This window comes from Trichosurus vulpecula, chromosome 1, assembly GCF_011100635.1.
Source record: "Trichosurus vulpecula isolate mTriVul1 chromosome 1, mTriVul1.pri, whole genome shotgun sequence".
NCBI lineage: Eukaryota > Metazoa > Chordata > Mammalia > Diprotodontia > Phalangeridae > Trichosurus > Trichosurus vulpecula.
The window spans coordinates 205,393,996-205,411,229 of record NC_050573.1 but is presented as its reverse complement, the minus strand read 5'-3'; the positions used below and the strand labels follow the sequence as shown (position 1 = coordinate 205,411,229).

At 39.1% G+C, this 17,234-nt stretch overlaps 1 protein-coding gene across 1 annotated transcript in view; it reads right to left on the bottom strand.

Moving 5' to 3' along the window:
- The window catches only part of LOC118844443 (cytochrome b5), a 45,935-nt gene that overhangs the window by 2,763 nt on the left and 25,938 nt on the right, over positions 1–17,234 (bottom strand). Inside the window, exons 2-4 of the mRNA XM_036752335.1 lie at positions 9,024–9,152; positions 8,651–8,680; positions 1,135–1,169 (exon numbers count right to left, since the gene is read on the bottom strand). Of these exons, the coding sequence (XP_036608230.1) occupies positions 1,135–1,169; positions 8,651–8,680; positions 9,024–9,152 (194 nt within the window). The remainder of the gene's footprint in view (positions 1–1,134; positions 1,170–8,650; positions 8,681–9,023; positions 9,153–17,234) is intronic.

Sequence of the window (17,234 nt, the reverse complement as noted above, 5' to 3'; positions counted from 1 at the left end):
CAGGTCCTCATCACCTCTCAATTGTACTACTACAAGAGGCTGCTTAAGAAGATCCTATTCCCTCCAGCTTGGCATTTGGCTCCAGCTTATCTTTTAAGGCTTACTGCACACTATTACCCTTCATGGACTCCATACGTTTCAGTTAAACTTACCTACTTGCTTTCCTCACCCCCACCCTAAAAAATTATCTTTCCTGGCTGGCTCCCAGTGATTGCACAGGCCTTGAATTCATTCTCTACTACTTTTACCTCCTCTAAAAATACTTAGCTCCCTTGAGGCTCAGGCCACATGCTACTCCATATAAGAAGCCTTTTACCTGGGTTGATAGCAGTCTCCTCCTTTTCAAATTATCTCATATCGATACTTATCTAGTATCCCACCTCACCAAACTGAAGTTCCTTGAAAGCAAGAAGTTCTCTTTTTCTTTTGTCTTTCTGTCCCTGAATCCCAAACCAATCCCATGCACACATTAAGTACTTATTAAGTACTTCTTCAATTTAAACACTCCATGAATCTATAAATTATACATTTACAACATCTACTCAGTAGAGAGTTTTATAAATTTTCTAAGCATACATCTTCACTTGGACATACTATCCAGGTAACACCATATCCAGATCATCTCTTCAGCCTGTGTAGCTAAAACACACAAAAATCCCCAAACCATGTAGTGCTTAGTTTCAAATTTAGACTAAGTAACACAGGATCACAGATAAATGAGTGCTAGACCTGGGATATATGAAGGTCACATATTTATTGTGATTTTGTGCCTAAGCCACATGTGCTGGGACAAATAAGAACTTGAATGTAAATTTTTTTAAAAACCTAACAAAAGTTCTTACATGCATATATTTTCATGTCAAAGAAAATTATATACAGCAACATTCTTTACACATCATGTCACCCCTAAAATAAAACTTGGCAGTCACACTATAATAATCAAGAGGATTACTGGTATACTTTTCCTTTGGGTGGAGTTTGCTGGGATTTCTGTAGTTGCTTATTTAGTTAAATGCTCATGTTAGGGTACATGTTAGGTGTAGTATTGCTTAAAAGGCTGGGGTGTGGACTACAAAACCTTTCAAGCGCCCTTCCAGGCCAATGATAGACTTTAAAAGAAAATTTATTTCATACCTGCTGTTATTATCAGTGGTAGTAATGTAAGTATCCTAAAAAACAAAGATAAAAGCAGAGTTAAAAAGAAAATACAAACATTATACAATCCATAGTATTTAAAGAACATTTTACTCAGTTCTTCAAGAGATCAATAAAATACACAATTTCAGCTATAACTTCTTTTCATACAAAAATATTACATCCCTATTCACTTATGATTATCATGCCCTATAAAAATAGGCTACATGTTATCTGTGGACAATGTATTTAATGTCATTTATACCTACCTATGCTTATATCAAACAATTTGAAAGAAAACATGAAAAATGTTCTAAATTAAAATAATATCTTCAACTTCCCTCTACAACAACTGAACATAGACAATGACTTTTAGCAATGATCTTAAGTACAAACAAGAATATTCCCTAAAAGTATAAGCAAAGTATTTGATACACACCTCTCAACTGGCAAAATAATGGTAAAGGCTGCAATCATCAAAAAATAGTCCACCCAAATTTCATCAAAAGTCATTCTAGTCTGGAAAAGTGATTACAACTTAATACTTTTTTCAAACCTCTATCACTCTAAGACTTACCTTCATGCTTAACCATAAGAGTCAAATATTAGCTGGTTATATAAAGTGGTTTATTTCACAACCCAGTTACTTTCTATAATGTCCCAATAAGAATATTCCAAAGGAAATCTTCAAACCAGTATGATGTAGACATTTTAATCTGGTTCCAAATGTTAAAAATTAGTGAAAAGAGCTCATAATAGCCACAAAGAGAAAACACAGGTAACAGCACTACAAGTTTAAGCATAAATCACTCCAACAATTAGCAACTGGCCAAATAGCAGCAGATAGCTCACACAAACACAAGTATTAGTAGTGCCTTCAAATAGGAACTGAGATAAAGCAAAGCTTCAATGGCTTCAATGTCCATTTTCTCTGCAATGCCACAACCCAAAGCACAGGACGCTGGCTTAATAATCGACTGTTAGACGTAACGAAGCTACACTCTGCAGTGGAAGTGCAAAGGAAAAGTAAAAAGAAACTTTTCTTACAAAGGAAAAGTAAAAAGAAACTTTTCCAGGAGGAGCAAGCCAAGCAGGTTAGTCCCACCAACCTTGAAAGAGCTCCTTTAAGACTCCTGACACAGTGAAAACAAATAAGGCAATTTTAAAGAAAGCTTCACATTAAGACTTCTACCTTGATCATGTAATTGTATCTGAACAAAAGGTATTAAAAAAAGAGTTAACAGAAACAGTAGAGACTTCCAGGGTTGATGTGCCTAGACTTAGACACCTGCAACCTTAATAACATTTGTATTGTATGGGAATGGGGGTGAGGGGTGGAAAGGGAGGACAGGTTGGTGACTTATTTTAACTCGTTTGGTTGCTCTCCCCTCCTACCCCCTCTATCCCCAAGGGCTCCATGTTCTTTAGCCTTGGTCTTGTTCACTGTGAAACTTGAAATTGCTGAGCAGAGACTATGATTAGGACAATACAGGCGAGCATGACATTAGGAAGTTGTGCTCTAAACTAGTAACTAAAGGGCGGCAAAAACAGAACATACGTTACACATTTGACATTCTTGTTAATCAGTTCTGCTTCAAGTCAAGATGTTCTCCAAAAGAATTAGTGAGGTTTATGATATCACACCATACGAACACACTTATACAAAAACATGCTGATGATTCATTTGGGAAACTAAGCTCCCACCCATCCAGTGTACATAAGCTCCTTGGGGTCAAGAACTGACTTACTTTTGTCTTTGACTCTCCACGGCATAGCACACTGTCTTGTTTGTGCAATCAAACAGAATTTTCCTGACTTTCCATACAGGCAATTACTAAAATTTGCTAACATATTTTTCTAAGAACATTCTAGCCCAATTTCAAAATCAATCAATGAATCATTATTAAAGGTTCATTCAGAAGCATTGTGATAGGCATCTCGATGAGCTCAAGATCAAAAGCCTTTTTCACATACATTTCACAACCATTGCTTAAAACCTAGGATTTAGGACTGAAAAATGGTGGCAGAAAAGGTCAAGGAAATGATATCTATTGCAAGATCTGCCACCAGCTCACTATGCAACCTCAACTAGTTTGCTTAAAACAATTTCCGTATCTATGAGGAGGTTGAAAAAATTATATTAACCCACAGAAGAACATAAAAAGAAAGAAGTGCAAAGTCCACACAGTTGTTCCAATCCATACTATGGCCCATCCTACTTGACCTTATCAGAAACAGACCTGTAGTTGGCTCGTTTCCACCTTTTGACTCATACTGGCAGACATATTGCTGTCCAGTGGAGAGAGCTCTGAATCTGGATTCAGAGAAGCTGGAACCTAATGCTGTCTTTGCCATTAATTCTCAGGCAAGACTGTCACCTCTCTGGAACTCCATTTCTTCCTCTAGATGAGAAGTTTGGATTAGATGACTTTCAACCCTATGATAACTGCCCACACAAGTCAACAAGGGTAGCATGTTATGGTGGAAACTGCCCTGGGCTGGGAGCCAGAAGTGTCTGGATTCACAATCTCACCCTATCACTTATGAGCCATGTTGCCTTAAACAAATAAGTCTCTCTTCAGATTCATCTTCTTCATCTATCAAATGGGGTCATGAATACTTGCCCTGTCTACCCCACAGAGTGACTGCTGAAAATTAAAAGACAGGGAAAGTGAAAATGCTTTGAAAACTATAAAGCACTATTAAAAATACATGATGCTACCATCTGCCTATCTACATAGGCAAAACTTTTATGTCTTCATGTTTATTTAGCAGCAATAAGAGGATCTGTGTTATAGCTTTAAAAAAAAAGCAGCTATGTCGGGGGCCGGAAGACCCAGATTGGAATCTGGCTTCCACAAGGACTAGCTGTGCACCTCCAGACAAGTCTCTCTAATTTTGTTTATTCACTTGTAAAAAAAAAAAAAAAGAGAGAGAGATAATATTCTACCAACTACATAGGGTTTTTGAAGTGTCTATCAGGAATTATAAATAAAATTCAAATCCCGGTTAAGGTAAGAAAACATAATATCATGATGTGGTCATTTCTCCTCGTGTACTCACTCATTACAGCAGGTTCAGACTAATCTTCTAGCATATCCAGGTTCACCTAATTTCACAGCTCATCTTGATATCTTAAGCAAGCCGCTTTCAGAAGCTCATTAGTATTAATGAATTTCTTTCTTTTTTTTTTTAGCTAGTAATAGACCACTCTTGTCTTTTAGATAATAAAAATACCAATAAAAAAATTAAAAAAAAATACCAATAAAAAGTCAATTGTTTTCCTTTCTTGTTGTGTACGTAAGGCCACTAACATGAAAATATTACCAAGTTATCCTCCTCACATGTCAGACAAACTCAAAATCTCATCATCTTTGCATCTCAAAAAAAAAAAAAAGGGGGGGTGGTGGTGAAAATTAAATGCGACTGTAGTTTCCCCAAAATACTGATTTATAGGTTCCTGGTTTATGATATGATCAGACATTTTATGTATATAGTTTATGTATATCTATGAGAGGCAGCATGGCATAGTAGGACAAGAGATGGCCTAGGAGCTCAGTGCTGCAGTGTGTAAATCGCCTGGAGTCAGGAAGACTCGAGTTCAAATTCAGCCTAAGACACTCACTAGCTGTGTGATGCTGGGCAAGTCACTTAATTTCTGTCTGCCTGATCTTCCTCAACTGTAAAATGGGGACAATAACAACACCTATCTCACGAGGGTGTTGTGAAGGTCAAATGAGATCTCTGTTGACACAATGCACGGCATAGAGTAGGTTAGGCACGTAATAAAACACTTGTTTCTTTCCAGCCTTCAAGAAGACTGGGTTCAAGTCCTGCCTCTAACACAAAGTGGTCATGTAACCCTTGACAAACCAATTAACCCCAGCGCCCTAAGCAGCTCTCTCTGACTGTAAGTTGCAGAAAAGACGCCAACTTGCATCAATGGAAGGAGTTTCCTCACCCTATACCAAAGAAATCACAGGTTCAGTCTGTTAAGGAATGTTAAGGAGTCCCCCGAACTTGTCTTTTTAAATTGCTGTATTTTCTAGAAACACAGGACTCGGACTATGCAGGAGGTCCTGAATGTGTAAAGGACAAAGTCCATTCCACCCCCCACCCCCACCCCAGCTGACATAATCTGTTGTTTGTATACCAATCTGGACTCCTTATGTGTCAAGAAAGGTACCAGCCTGCACTAGAATGGGAAATTGCTTTCACAGCTGGAACCCTTGTAGCTAAGCAGACCACCCCATCTTCACAGTCTAGCAGTTCCCAAGGGTAAAGAATATGGCTTTTGCCTTTACCTTGCTCCTCCCCTTCAGATGGGGTTTTGTCTTTTTTCCCACCTTTAGTTCACCTTTCCTCCCTCTCCTGCCACCCTTCTTTAGGTGGAGATTTGTTTTCTCTTCCTTCCTCTGTCCTACTGTTATGAATATGCACACTTCTGTATGGATTGTGACGTCTTCAGGTTCCATACACATGTTCATTTCTCTTGTAATAAACCTAGTTTTCACATAAGTTTCATGAAGTTGTGATTCTCTATGGACAAGTCCTTACCCCCCTATACCTACGGAATGCTTCAGGGAACATAACTTTTCACAACTGAATCTGCTTTGTAATGAACAATGAAGCTCCAGGGTTTTGTGGTGTTGACATTTCATCTACCTTCTGTAGTTCGCATTAGTATGTTTTGTTTTGTCCAGAGTTATTAGGATAACTGTCTCAATTCTGTTAATAGTTTAATGAAGGTTCTTAACACAAGTCCTTAAAACAGTAACCCACTACAGTGATGTTACTTTAAGAAAACCAAGGACATGAACTATGATCTAATGAAAAGAAAAATAAAAAACCTCCTTCTATAGGGGTGCAAATACCACCCTGGGGCCCCTCAGACCCTTGGAGTCTAACTAAAGAAAAGGAAGCATTTTTCTTACTTGTATCTTCTCTGAATAGCTGTTATTATAGCTGATTACACACTGACTGTTTTTACCAAATCCTCCCCATTATTTTAAAATATTAGTGTGAATTTGAAGGCATCAGGCTGCCAAATGAGCTAGAAGTTTACAAATGAAAAATTTTCAATATTAAATTTTTTTTTCTTCTAGCACAATGGCATATTTTAGAACAAAATGTCAGGTGCACATTGCCTAATATAATTTTTCTATCCAGGATAGTCTTTACTTGTGACTAGACAATGCTTTCCTATATTAAAAAAACTATGTTTTTTTGGCCAGTATTTCCTCAGTGAATTGTCTGTTTAAACAAATTCTACAGGGGAAACCAAATCACGTTCCAGAAAAAAATGAAAGCTTGTGAAGTTTGTGTTTATGTATTTAAGGAGAAACGAAAAAGAAATTCCTTATCTGTATTTGAATTTCTTGACTTTCATACTTTTTCCTTCTCCCTTGGTTGGAGAGAAGGGCAGTTATTTGGCAAAGTAGTCAGGAATAAGACTGGATTTCAAAAGCTGGCACTTTCTGACTTGAATAGGTCCAGATTATTTACCAAAATAGACTGGTCCATCTAAGGTGCTCTTTACACTGATATAGAGGATAGGGGAACAGAGAAAAGTGTGGCAGGTTGTTCCTAGGAGGAGGGCTACCATTCTTCTCATATAAAGTGAAGTGATCTTGTGCCATTCATGAGAAATTTGAGGTACTATGAAGTCACAGACCTGGGGAGCCTAAAGAAAGAAAGGTCCTGCATAGGAACAGGAAGTAGGCTCAGAAAGGAAAGGGCCAAGGAGCTGCAATCCTGGTCACCCCATTTTGTGAAAGACACTGACAATCTGGGGAGCATCCAGGAGGCAAAGCAAAAGATCTTGGGTCCATGCCATGAAGACTGGATGAAGGCCCTGGGAATGCAGAGTCCTACAGGTTTTAAAGCTCAAGAAGACATGCCAGCTGGCTTCCAGCATTTGAAAGGTTTTTATGTGGAAAAGGGAACAAATCTCTTCTGTTTGGCCCAAGAAGTCAGAACCAGAAATAGTGGGTGGACACTACAAAGAAGCAAATTTAAATTTGATGTTAGAGTTATCGGAAAGTAGAAAGGGCTGCCTTGGGAGGGAGTGGGTTTCTTGTCACCAGAGGTATCTGAATAAAGGGTGGAGGGTGATGCATCCAATGCCTTGCAAAGGAGATGCTTTCTCACATATGGATTGGACTCAATAACTTCCAAGGCCTCTTCCTTCCAACTCTGAAGTCCTGTGATGTAAATGTAAGCACAACCCTTCCTCTCCCTGTTTCCCTAACCTGTGATGCCCACCTCCTCTTCAGGCCTTTGGGTCCCACTTGTTATTCAAGATCTACCTGAATTCCTACTTCATTCTGGAAGCTTTTCCTGGTCACAATACACAAAAGTGGCCCTTCCTATCACTGTCTACACCATTCACTGACTGGTGGTCCAAACCACAGGTAGCATGGGATACCAAAGAATCTGCTTTCAACAAGTTGTCCTTATTTCATGATTAAATTGTTTTTACACCTTATCCCACCTAGTTCCTGAAAGTTTTCTTCCTATATGTACACAACTCGGGTATTCCTCCATTCAACTTTAATTAGATAATAACAATGATGGGCAAGGCATCGTGCCAAGTGTTTGATAATTATCATCTCATTTGATCCTCATGACAACCCCAGACCGCAGCTGCTATTATTATTATCTTCATTCTACAGATGAGGAACCAAAGGCAAACAAAGTGACCTACCTAGCTAAGTGAGGCAGATTTTGAACTCAGGTCTTCCTGACTTCGGGTTTGATGTTCTATCCACTGAGCTACCTGGCTCAATTTCTCTGTTGTGGCCTTAATACTTGCCTACAGTTGGTCACACCACAGGGCCTGATTCTCACTAGGTGCTGAGTGGATGGTTTCTGTTGACTCCTACACAGCTCACGCAATCGCCTCTTAAGTGGTACCTGGCCAGTTACTAGTTGATGAAGCTCTGATGACATCCATGCTGGTATCACTGACTCAGCAGTACCCATATGACAAATGTGAGCTGCGGTTCCTACTTCGTATCCTTTCACTGAGTAAAGAACTTGATTTAACTAGTTAACAGGGAGTGTCACGGCTTAGCTCACTTCCAATACCTCAGAGATGGGCACAGTGTTGAATGAACAGGTGTTAATGATCATGATAAAAGCATGTGAACTGGTAAGATGCTTAAGCTGCAGAGTAGGTACAGAGCTGACCTGGTTAAAGGATTTTCTTCCTATCAGTATAATCACAAGTCCTGTCTGAAATGTGAAGTCACCCTTGTCAAGAGTGCAGAAAGCTCTCCTAGACACTTAGAAACACTGTATTTCTTACGCATTTAAATCCTAATCTGCCTGACAAATGTGTAATTTCATTTTAAAAGGAAAAAGTATCTGGTTCGCTGACTGGTCTAAATTAAACAATTGAAACAACTGGCTTGATACTAAGAAAGTAATGTTTCCATTTTGAAACATGCAACACACACACACTTAACAATGAGTTTCCAACAGGACAAAGTTTGCAGAACAGTTTGGCACTTACTGTAGGTTTCTTTATTTTGTATCTGTCATCCTGCAAGATAAAAAAGAATTCAGCACCGTTAGGATAAAAGTGAGGACTATAAAGCACTATTTCTAAAATGTTCAGTCTTTATTTTGAGATCTTAATGACAATAACTTAGGTATCTGACCAGGATACAAAAATAAGCATAGGGCATTATTTCCTGAGGGGGATGGAAGGAAAGTGTGTGTGTGGGGGGGGGGGGGGGCGGTGTAATACAAGGGACCTATGTCTTATAAAGTCAATTATTTTGTCTTATCTTTTTTGGGGGCAGGGACCCTTGTTGTTTATATATGTAACCCATGGGACAGAAAACCTGAGAATTAGGACAGGAGGCTTCTGAGAATATACTCACTGGATGAAGTTCCCCAATGATAAATGTCTTGGATAATTCTCGGGCATCTGTGGAATGCCCAATATCCTCAAAGTTTTCAGTTGCATCACCTCCAGCTTGCTCCCTCAGAACTTCTTCTCCACCAGGATGCTGTTTATTTAAAGGGAGAAAAAAAAGGCATCATTATAGGGAAGCATCAACAATACAGAATACTCCAGAGGCTTAAGAAGAGAATCAAGAGATGAAAAATAGAGAAATGTAACTCATATTAAAATCAATCTTTTAAAAGTTTTGTGATGGGGGGAGGGGGCGGAGCCAAGACAGCAGCTGGAAAGCAGGGACTAGCGTGAGCTCCCCGCCGAGTCCCTCCAAAAACCTATAAAAAATGGCTCTGAACCAATTCTAGAACTGCAGAACCCACAAAATAGCGGAGCGAGGCAGGGCTCTAGCCCAGGAGAGCCTGGATGGCCTCTGGGTGAGGTCTATCCCGCATGGAGCTGGGAGCGAAGCAGAGCCCAGCGTGGGCTGCGCAGACCAATCAGACCAGGAGCCGGAGGGGAGCATGCCCTAGCGCCCTGAATCAGTGAGCTGCAGCAGTTACCAGACTTCTCAACCCACAAACACCAAAAACAACAGAGAAGGTTAGTGGGAAAAGCTGCGGGAGTGGAAGGAGTTCGCCATTAGGCTACCGCCCTGGGTGGGGGGGGGGGGCGGGAAGAGGAGGTGGGGCAGCTACAGAGCTACAGCTGCAGTTGCTTCCGGCCCTAGGCCCACCTGGTGGGAGGAATTAAGTGACAGATCAGAGCAGGAGTGAAGAGCCTGCTGAAGATCTAAGTCCCGTCTGGGTTGGGGGTTCTTGGGGAAGGAGGAGTGCTGGTGTGGCAGAGCTGGCACATCCCCCCAAGCTTGGAACATAGCTCTCTTAACTCTACAAGCAGTCATACCCCACGAAAAACTCAAGGGTCAAGTTAGTTGGCTGGAAACATGGCCAGGCAGCGAAAACACACCCAGATTCAGTCTCAGACTTTGGAATCTTTCATTGGTGACAAAGAAAACCAAAACATACAGACAGAAGAAGTCAACAAAGTCAAAGAGTCTACAACAAAAGCCTCCAAGAAAAACATGAACTGGTCTCAGGCCATGGAAGAGCTCAAAAAGGATTTGGAAAAGCAAGTTAGAGAAGTAGAGGAAAAATTGGGAAGAGAAATGAGAAGGATGCGAGAAAACCATGAAAAACAAGTCAATGACTTGCTAAAGGAGACCCAAAAAAATACTGAAAAATACACTGAAGAAAACAACACCTTAAAAAATAGACTAACTCAAATGGCAAAAGAGCTCCAAAAAGCCAATGAGGAGAAGAATGCCTTGAAAGGCAGAATTAACCAAATGGAAAAGGAGATCCAAAAGAACACTGAAGAAAATACGACCTTAAAAATTAGATTGGAGCAAGTGGAAGCTAGTGACTTGATGAGAAATCAAGATATTATAAAGCAGAACCAAAGGAATGAAAAAATGGAAGACAATGTCAAATATCTCATTGGAAAAACCACTGACCTGGAAAATAGATCCAGGAGAGAGAATTTAAAAATTATTGGACTACCTGAAAGACAAGATCAAAAAAAGAGCCTAGATATCACCTTTCAAGAAATTATCAAGGAGAACTGCCCTGATATTCTAGAGCCACAGGGCAAAATAGAAATTGAAAGAATCCACAGATCGCCTCCTCAAATAGATCCCAAAAAGAAATCTCCTAGGAATATTGTCGCCAAATTCCAGAGCTCCCAGATCAAGGAGAAAATACCACAAGCAGCCAAAAAGAAACAATTTGAGTATTGTGCAAACACAATCAGAATAACCCAAGATCTAGCAGCTTCTACATTAAGAGATTGAAGAGCTTGGAATACAATATTCCGGAGGGCAACGCAGCTAGGATTAAAACCAAGAATCACCTACCCAGCAAAACTGAGTATCATGCTCCAAGGCAAAATATGGAGTTTCAATAAAATAGAGGACTTTCAAGCTTTCTCAGTGAAAAGACCAGAGCTGAATAGAAAATTTCACTTTCAAACACAAGAATCAAGAGAAGCATGAAAAGGTAATCAAGAGAAAGAACAAGAAACAGAAATTGCAAGGACTTACTAAAGTTGAACTGTTTTGTTTACATTCCTACATGGAAAGATGACATGTATGATTCATGAGACCTCAGTATTAGGGTAGCTTAAGGGAATATGCATATATATATATATATATATATATATACACACACACATATATACACACACATATATATACATATATATGTTTATGTATATATATGTATACGTGAGTGTGTATATATGTATATATGTATGTGTGTGTATATATAGAGAGAGAGAGAGAGCAGGCACAGGGTGAGTTGAAGATGAAGGGAAGATATCTAAAAGAAAGAAAATCAAATTAAGGGATGAGAGAAGAATATGTTGAGAGAGGGACATAGGGAGAGATAGAATGGGGTAAATTATCTCGCAGAAAAAGCAGTTCTATAGGAAGAGAAGTCAGGTGAGAGGGAATGAGTGAATCTTGCTCTCATCAGATTTGACCTGAGGAGGGAATACCATACATACTCAATTGGGCATCTTACCCCACAGGAAAAAAGGAGGAAGAAGATAAAAAAAAAGGGGGGATGATAGAAGGGAGGGCAGATGGGGGTGGAGGTAATCAAAAACAAACACTTTCGAAAGGGGACAGGGTCAAGGGAGAAAATTCAATAAAGGGGGATAGGTTAGGAAGGAGCAAAATAGAGTGAGTCTTTCACAACATGAGTATTGTGGAAGGGTTATACACAATGATACACATATGGCCTATGTTGAATTGCTTGACTTCTTAGGGAGGGTGGGTGGGAAGGGAAGAGGCAAGAGAATTTGGAACTCAAAGTTTTAAAAACAGATGTTCAAAAACAAAAAAAAAAAAAGTGTTTGCATGCAACTAGAAAATAAGATACACAGGCAATGGGGCGTAGAAATTTATCTTGCCCTACAAGAAAGGAAGGGAAAAGGGGATGGGAGGGGAGTGCGGTGACAGAAGGGAGGGCTGACTGGGGAACAGGGCAACCAGAATATATGCCATCTTGGAGTGGAGGGGAGGGTAGAAATGAGTAGAAAATTTGTAATTCAAACTCTTGTGAAAATCACTGCTGAAAACTAAATATATTAAATTAAAAAAAAAGTTTTGTGGTCAATTCTTTTCTTAAGGATTATATATTTAAGTCTGTGCTTTTTCCTCTAATTAAAAGACACTGATTTCCCTCATGAACTATCATCTTTATTCTTATTTATTGAGCACCTACTAAATCCTCGGGCACAGGGATACTGTGGATCAATCAGTATTTATTATGCATCTACTATATTCTAGAAATTGTGCTACTGTCTAGGAATATGAAAAAGAGAAATCAAAGTTTCTCCCCTCAAGGAGTTTAAATTAAGAAGCCACATTAACTGACATTAGCAAGTTATATTAACAACATATACATAGAAGTATACGAAAAATTAATACAAGGTAATTGGGAGGTATCAGCAACAGAGGAGTTCAAGTAGAGAAAGAAGATAAAAAAATTATTCAAAGCATCACACACATTACATTGTATGCCTGTCCATAAAGTCAGCATTTCCTGGGGGCAGCTAGGCAGCACAGTGAGTAGAGCCCTGGCTCTGGTGTCAGGAAGACCTGAGTTCAAATCCAGCCTCAGACACTTGACACAGGTACTAGCTGTGTGACCTTGGGCAGGTCACTTAACCCCAATTGCCCTGCCCCCCCCCCAAAACCAAAAAACAGAACATTTCCTGGCTTGTTGAAGTCTGAGCCCTAGTTGTGTTACTCAGGGGGTGACCATGTCAAACCACCTTCCCAGTGCAGGATTCTCTTCCATAACATTCATGACAAGTGGTCACCCAATCAAGCCTCTACTTAAACACTTTTTTCAGTGTCTAGCAACTCATACCTTCCACAGAAATGCCAGCAAGCACTCCTACTTCTGTAGTTCTTTTAAAACTGTCAAGTCTCTTCCCCACAACAGTGCTCTGAAGTGGCAGTGCAAAAAGAAACAAACTGAACAAAGTCTGTGCCCTGGTCTACTGCCATCTTTGCCAACCTCAATCAGTTTCTGAGATTCTCACCTCCCCTCACAAATAAAAAAACCTAGCATTTAAGAAGTGCTGCACTACGTTCCAGGTACTGGGGACACAAAATCAAAAATCAATCAGTCCCTACCCTCAAGGAACTTACAGTCTATGGTGGAAAAAAACATCTAAAATTATGATGAAAACACTTAACTCTGCCATTAGTTGCTATGTGACTCCTCGTCACTGTTCCTTCATGAGACAACATGTAAAACTGTCTCATTAAAGAATAACAAGGAATCAAACAAAACAGTAACTGGTAGTAGAGGTAAAGATTCACAATCAAAATTTCCTCCCTTTAGCAGAACTTACTAATATTAAATTCCCCAGACAATATTAAAGTTTTGAGTTTATTCTACTATGCTTGCTCCCTGCTCAAAATATCATTGAGAAATAGATGGGGAAAAGTAAATTTTCCTCCTTTCAATGTCATGTTTCAATTCCTTAGCCTACACACAATTTTTTTTTAACAGGGTCTGGGTTTTTTTGCACTTAAAAAAACTGGCAGCAGGATAATGAAAAAAAATTACATTTTTGAATAGCATCAATTTGGGGGAAGAGATTCAGTGGTCTAATTCTAAGTTCTAACAACCCTGCTCTAAGATGAGGATTATCCTGGTTCTTTATATGAATGAGTTCCACCTCTCACTATCACCTTGGGACAATAAGGAACAAAGTGTATTAAACAGACAGTGAATGAACTTGGGTCCTCCCTCTAATAGCTTAAGATTGAAGCCAGACATAAACACCTATGGTCAAGAACTATTTACATCCCAATAGGAACTAAATAAAGGGCTTTTAAGAGGAAAGAGAAAAAGTGGGGCAAAAAGAACACTGGGATCAGAAACTTTGTGGCCAGTTTCTTGGAAAGGAGGACATTTTTAGATGGGAAAGAGCCAATTTGACTGCTGAAGCTGTGGGAAAGAGAGAGAAAGGTACTGCCAGGTATCTTGACCTTGACTTGACCCATGTTACAATGAGAAGCAGTAGTACTTTGAGGTAAAGCGTGACATGCCCAAATAAAAATTTTCTTATCAGTCCAGCAACTCCCAAGCAGATACACAGGTCGCAAAAAACTCTAATCCTTTCATTTTATATCCTAGAGACTACGGCTAGTATTGCCTAATAATAAATGCTGTTTTTCATGCTCACTTGAAAAAGCTAAGATTTTCTTTTGAGGCAGGAAAAGGTCTGGTTTTTATTGAGGATTGTTTGGCAACCAAATGCCCACTCATTTACTACCTTTACCAAAGAAAGCTAACAGGTTAAAAAGCAATGAATTAACTCCTGTCATTTCATATACATGCAGGAAAAAAAATTACTACGGTTAGTACATCTATGACACAGCATATAATTGTGGAAAGAGTGGAAAGTGTGCAGGGCTGAAAAGTCAAGGAACCTGGCCTCTAGGTCCAGCTTTTCACTAACTAGTCTAGCTATGTGGCCTTGGGCAAGCACTGGCCTTCTACAGGCCTAAGCATTTTCAAATCTAAAATGATTAACCATGAACTGTGATCCCATCCACAATCTGCCACTAATGGTCCAAAGTACCATCCCCATAATTTACCAATCAAAGTGCCCTTCCCTAGATACCACCCCATTAGAAAGAGAAGGGAGGATCTTCATTTTTGTGTTTATAGCCCCAGCTTAGCACAGTGCTTGGTATATAAGTGCTTAATAAATGTTTTCATTCATTCATTCATTTTAATTTTTAAGGTCCACTCCAAGTATAAAATTCTATGTATTAATAAGCTCGTCAATCAATACTACAATAAATATTGGTAACATCCACAATCTTAGCCTGCTGCTCGGTATATACCCTAATTCCCTTAAGGATAGGCTAGCAAAGTCTTGAACTGCAGCTGGAGACCATGGCAGAACAGGGATGAGGGTAGGTTTAGACCAGTATGAGGGGTGGTCTAGAACCCACAGTTCCTACTGTACCAAAAGACATATAATAAATACGGCACTTTATCTTGACAAAACCCTGAAATTTGCTTATGGAAGTGGGCATAGGAAAGGCTGTAGCTTGTGAATTATTATGAAGTTATGCTATTTTTGGCATTCTCACTACTTTTCAAAGAAAAAAATTATGTAAAAATAAACCTAATGTTCAAATTATGTTCAAAACGTTCCTTAGTACATCAATTACAATGGAACAAACTTTTTTGTTTCTGAAACAAGCATCATAGCAGAAGTGACCTTCTACCTTTGTTGACCATAAAGATCCCTTTTTTATGCCTCATCTGATGTTCATTATAAGATGGCTACTAACCAAGGTCATTTCTGTTGCTATATCTTCCAAAGAATCTTGAATGAGTTTTGATGTATAGACCAGATCTATCTTGTAAAGAAGCCTATTGAATACTCTTTTGTAATAGTCTTTCAGTTAGTTGTGAAAGATAAAGATGGGGTCCATGGTTGGATCTTGCTTGTGAAGATATAATTATTCCCTACTAATACTTTAGTAGATGATGTCCTTAATTCATATGTGTGGGTGTGCATGTATATACATAAACATGCACATACACACACATCAACTCAAAGATTTTATGGAGATGAGAGACTAGATATAGAGGTCAGGAACATTTTAAAAAATTTTATTTTATTTTTAATTTATAGAGAAAACAAGCATTTCTATTAACAGTATAATAAAAAAGATGATTGCACACAAAACTGCAAATCTATTATGTACAACTTATATTCCTTTTAAATATATAAAAGTTATCATGTAAATTTTTTCCCTCCCCCCTACCTTTTGATGTTTTCTCAATTGCTTTTTTTTAGTATTAAGAAGGCCTAAGGTTTTTTCCATGCCACCAATATCTTCCCCTCCAGATACCTTTTATATTGGGTAGCTCAATGCCTTCATAATTATATCACCTCTAATGTGAATCTCCTCTATGTAAACTTGGGCCAAAGCAGGTCATTTCCTTCCATATTTCTCTCAAAAAAAGATATACTCTCAAGTTTCTATTAATAATAACAATGGACATTTTTATACAGTGCTCAAAGTCAGCAAAAGAATATTAGTCATTTGAGCCTTATGACAATCCTCTGAAGTAAGTACTACAGCTATTAAACCTAGAGCTCCGCATGTAGGCCCTTTCAGCATCCATGCCTTCAGTGCATTCTTTTTGGGGGTTCCCACCCATTGGCCCAACCTAGTTGATTGGTACCTGACTGTGTACAAACAATCCCTGGCTGAGCCTATACCACTCTCTACTGGCTAACTCTAGACACCAGACCACGCTTTAGTTTCACATTCACCCATACCATGTTACCATCCACCTCCTGCTAAGCATTTCTGCCAGATGGTCAAAGATGATAAATAACTGCCAGAGGGAGAATGTTAGGGAGTTAAGAGTCAAAGCCCTTGTTAGAGAGGGTCTAGACTAGAGAAATGTTAGATAGGAGTCAAAACGATTGCTGAGAAGAAGTGAAAGTTGGTTTGAATTTGGTAACAAAAAAGCTGCAATGAATCAAGTCAGTTCACTTGGACTATGGTCTACCCTGCAATGGATCAAATCAGTTCACTTGTACCTTGTTCTGGCTGCACCCATCAGCTTAGAGCAAAAAGCACAAAAAGTAGGAGTGGATCCAGGGTTAGGTCAAGGTAACAACAAGTCAACAAGCATTTATTAGGTGCTTACTATATAATGAATCTCTCTCACTTGCAAAAATGGTTGGGTTTTGTTTGACTTTTTTTTTTTGCAATGCTAGATATTCAAGCTGCATGGTGAAATAGCACCTTTAAGAATATGTACTCAATGGACCTCTAGTCATGTTAAGTTGGATTGAGTTAGAAATGGTCTATAGCATTTCCTTTCTTTAGTTATTCCATTGAGGCTGGAACTTTGAACTAGCAGCTATTACAGTAGTATACAGTGTGTTTTATAGGCAAGGTGCTAGGCATTGGGAATACAAACAGAAGCCAAAAGAAGATCCCTTCCCCCAAGGAGTTTACATTCCAATGGGGAAAGGCATGACTGTGTGTGTGCGCGTGCGCATGCCTGGAGAGGCATGAAGGAGTAAACACAACTGCCCTAGGCCCTTCCTTAATTGGAGGCTAAGAAGG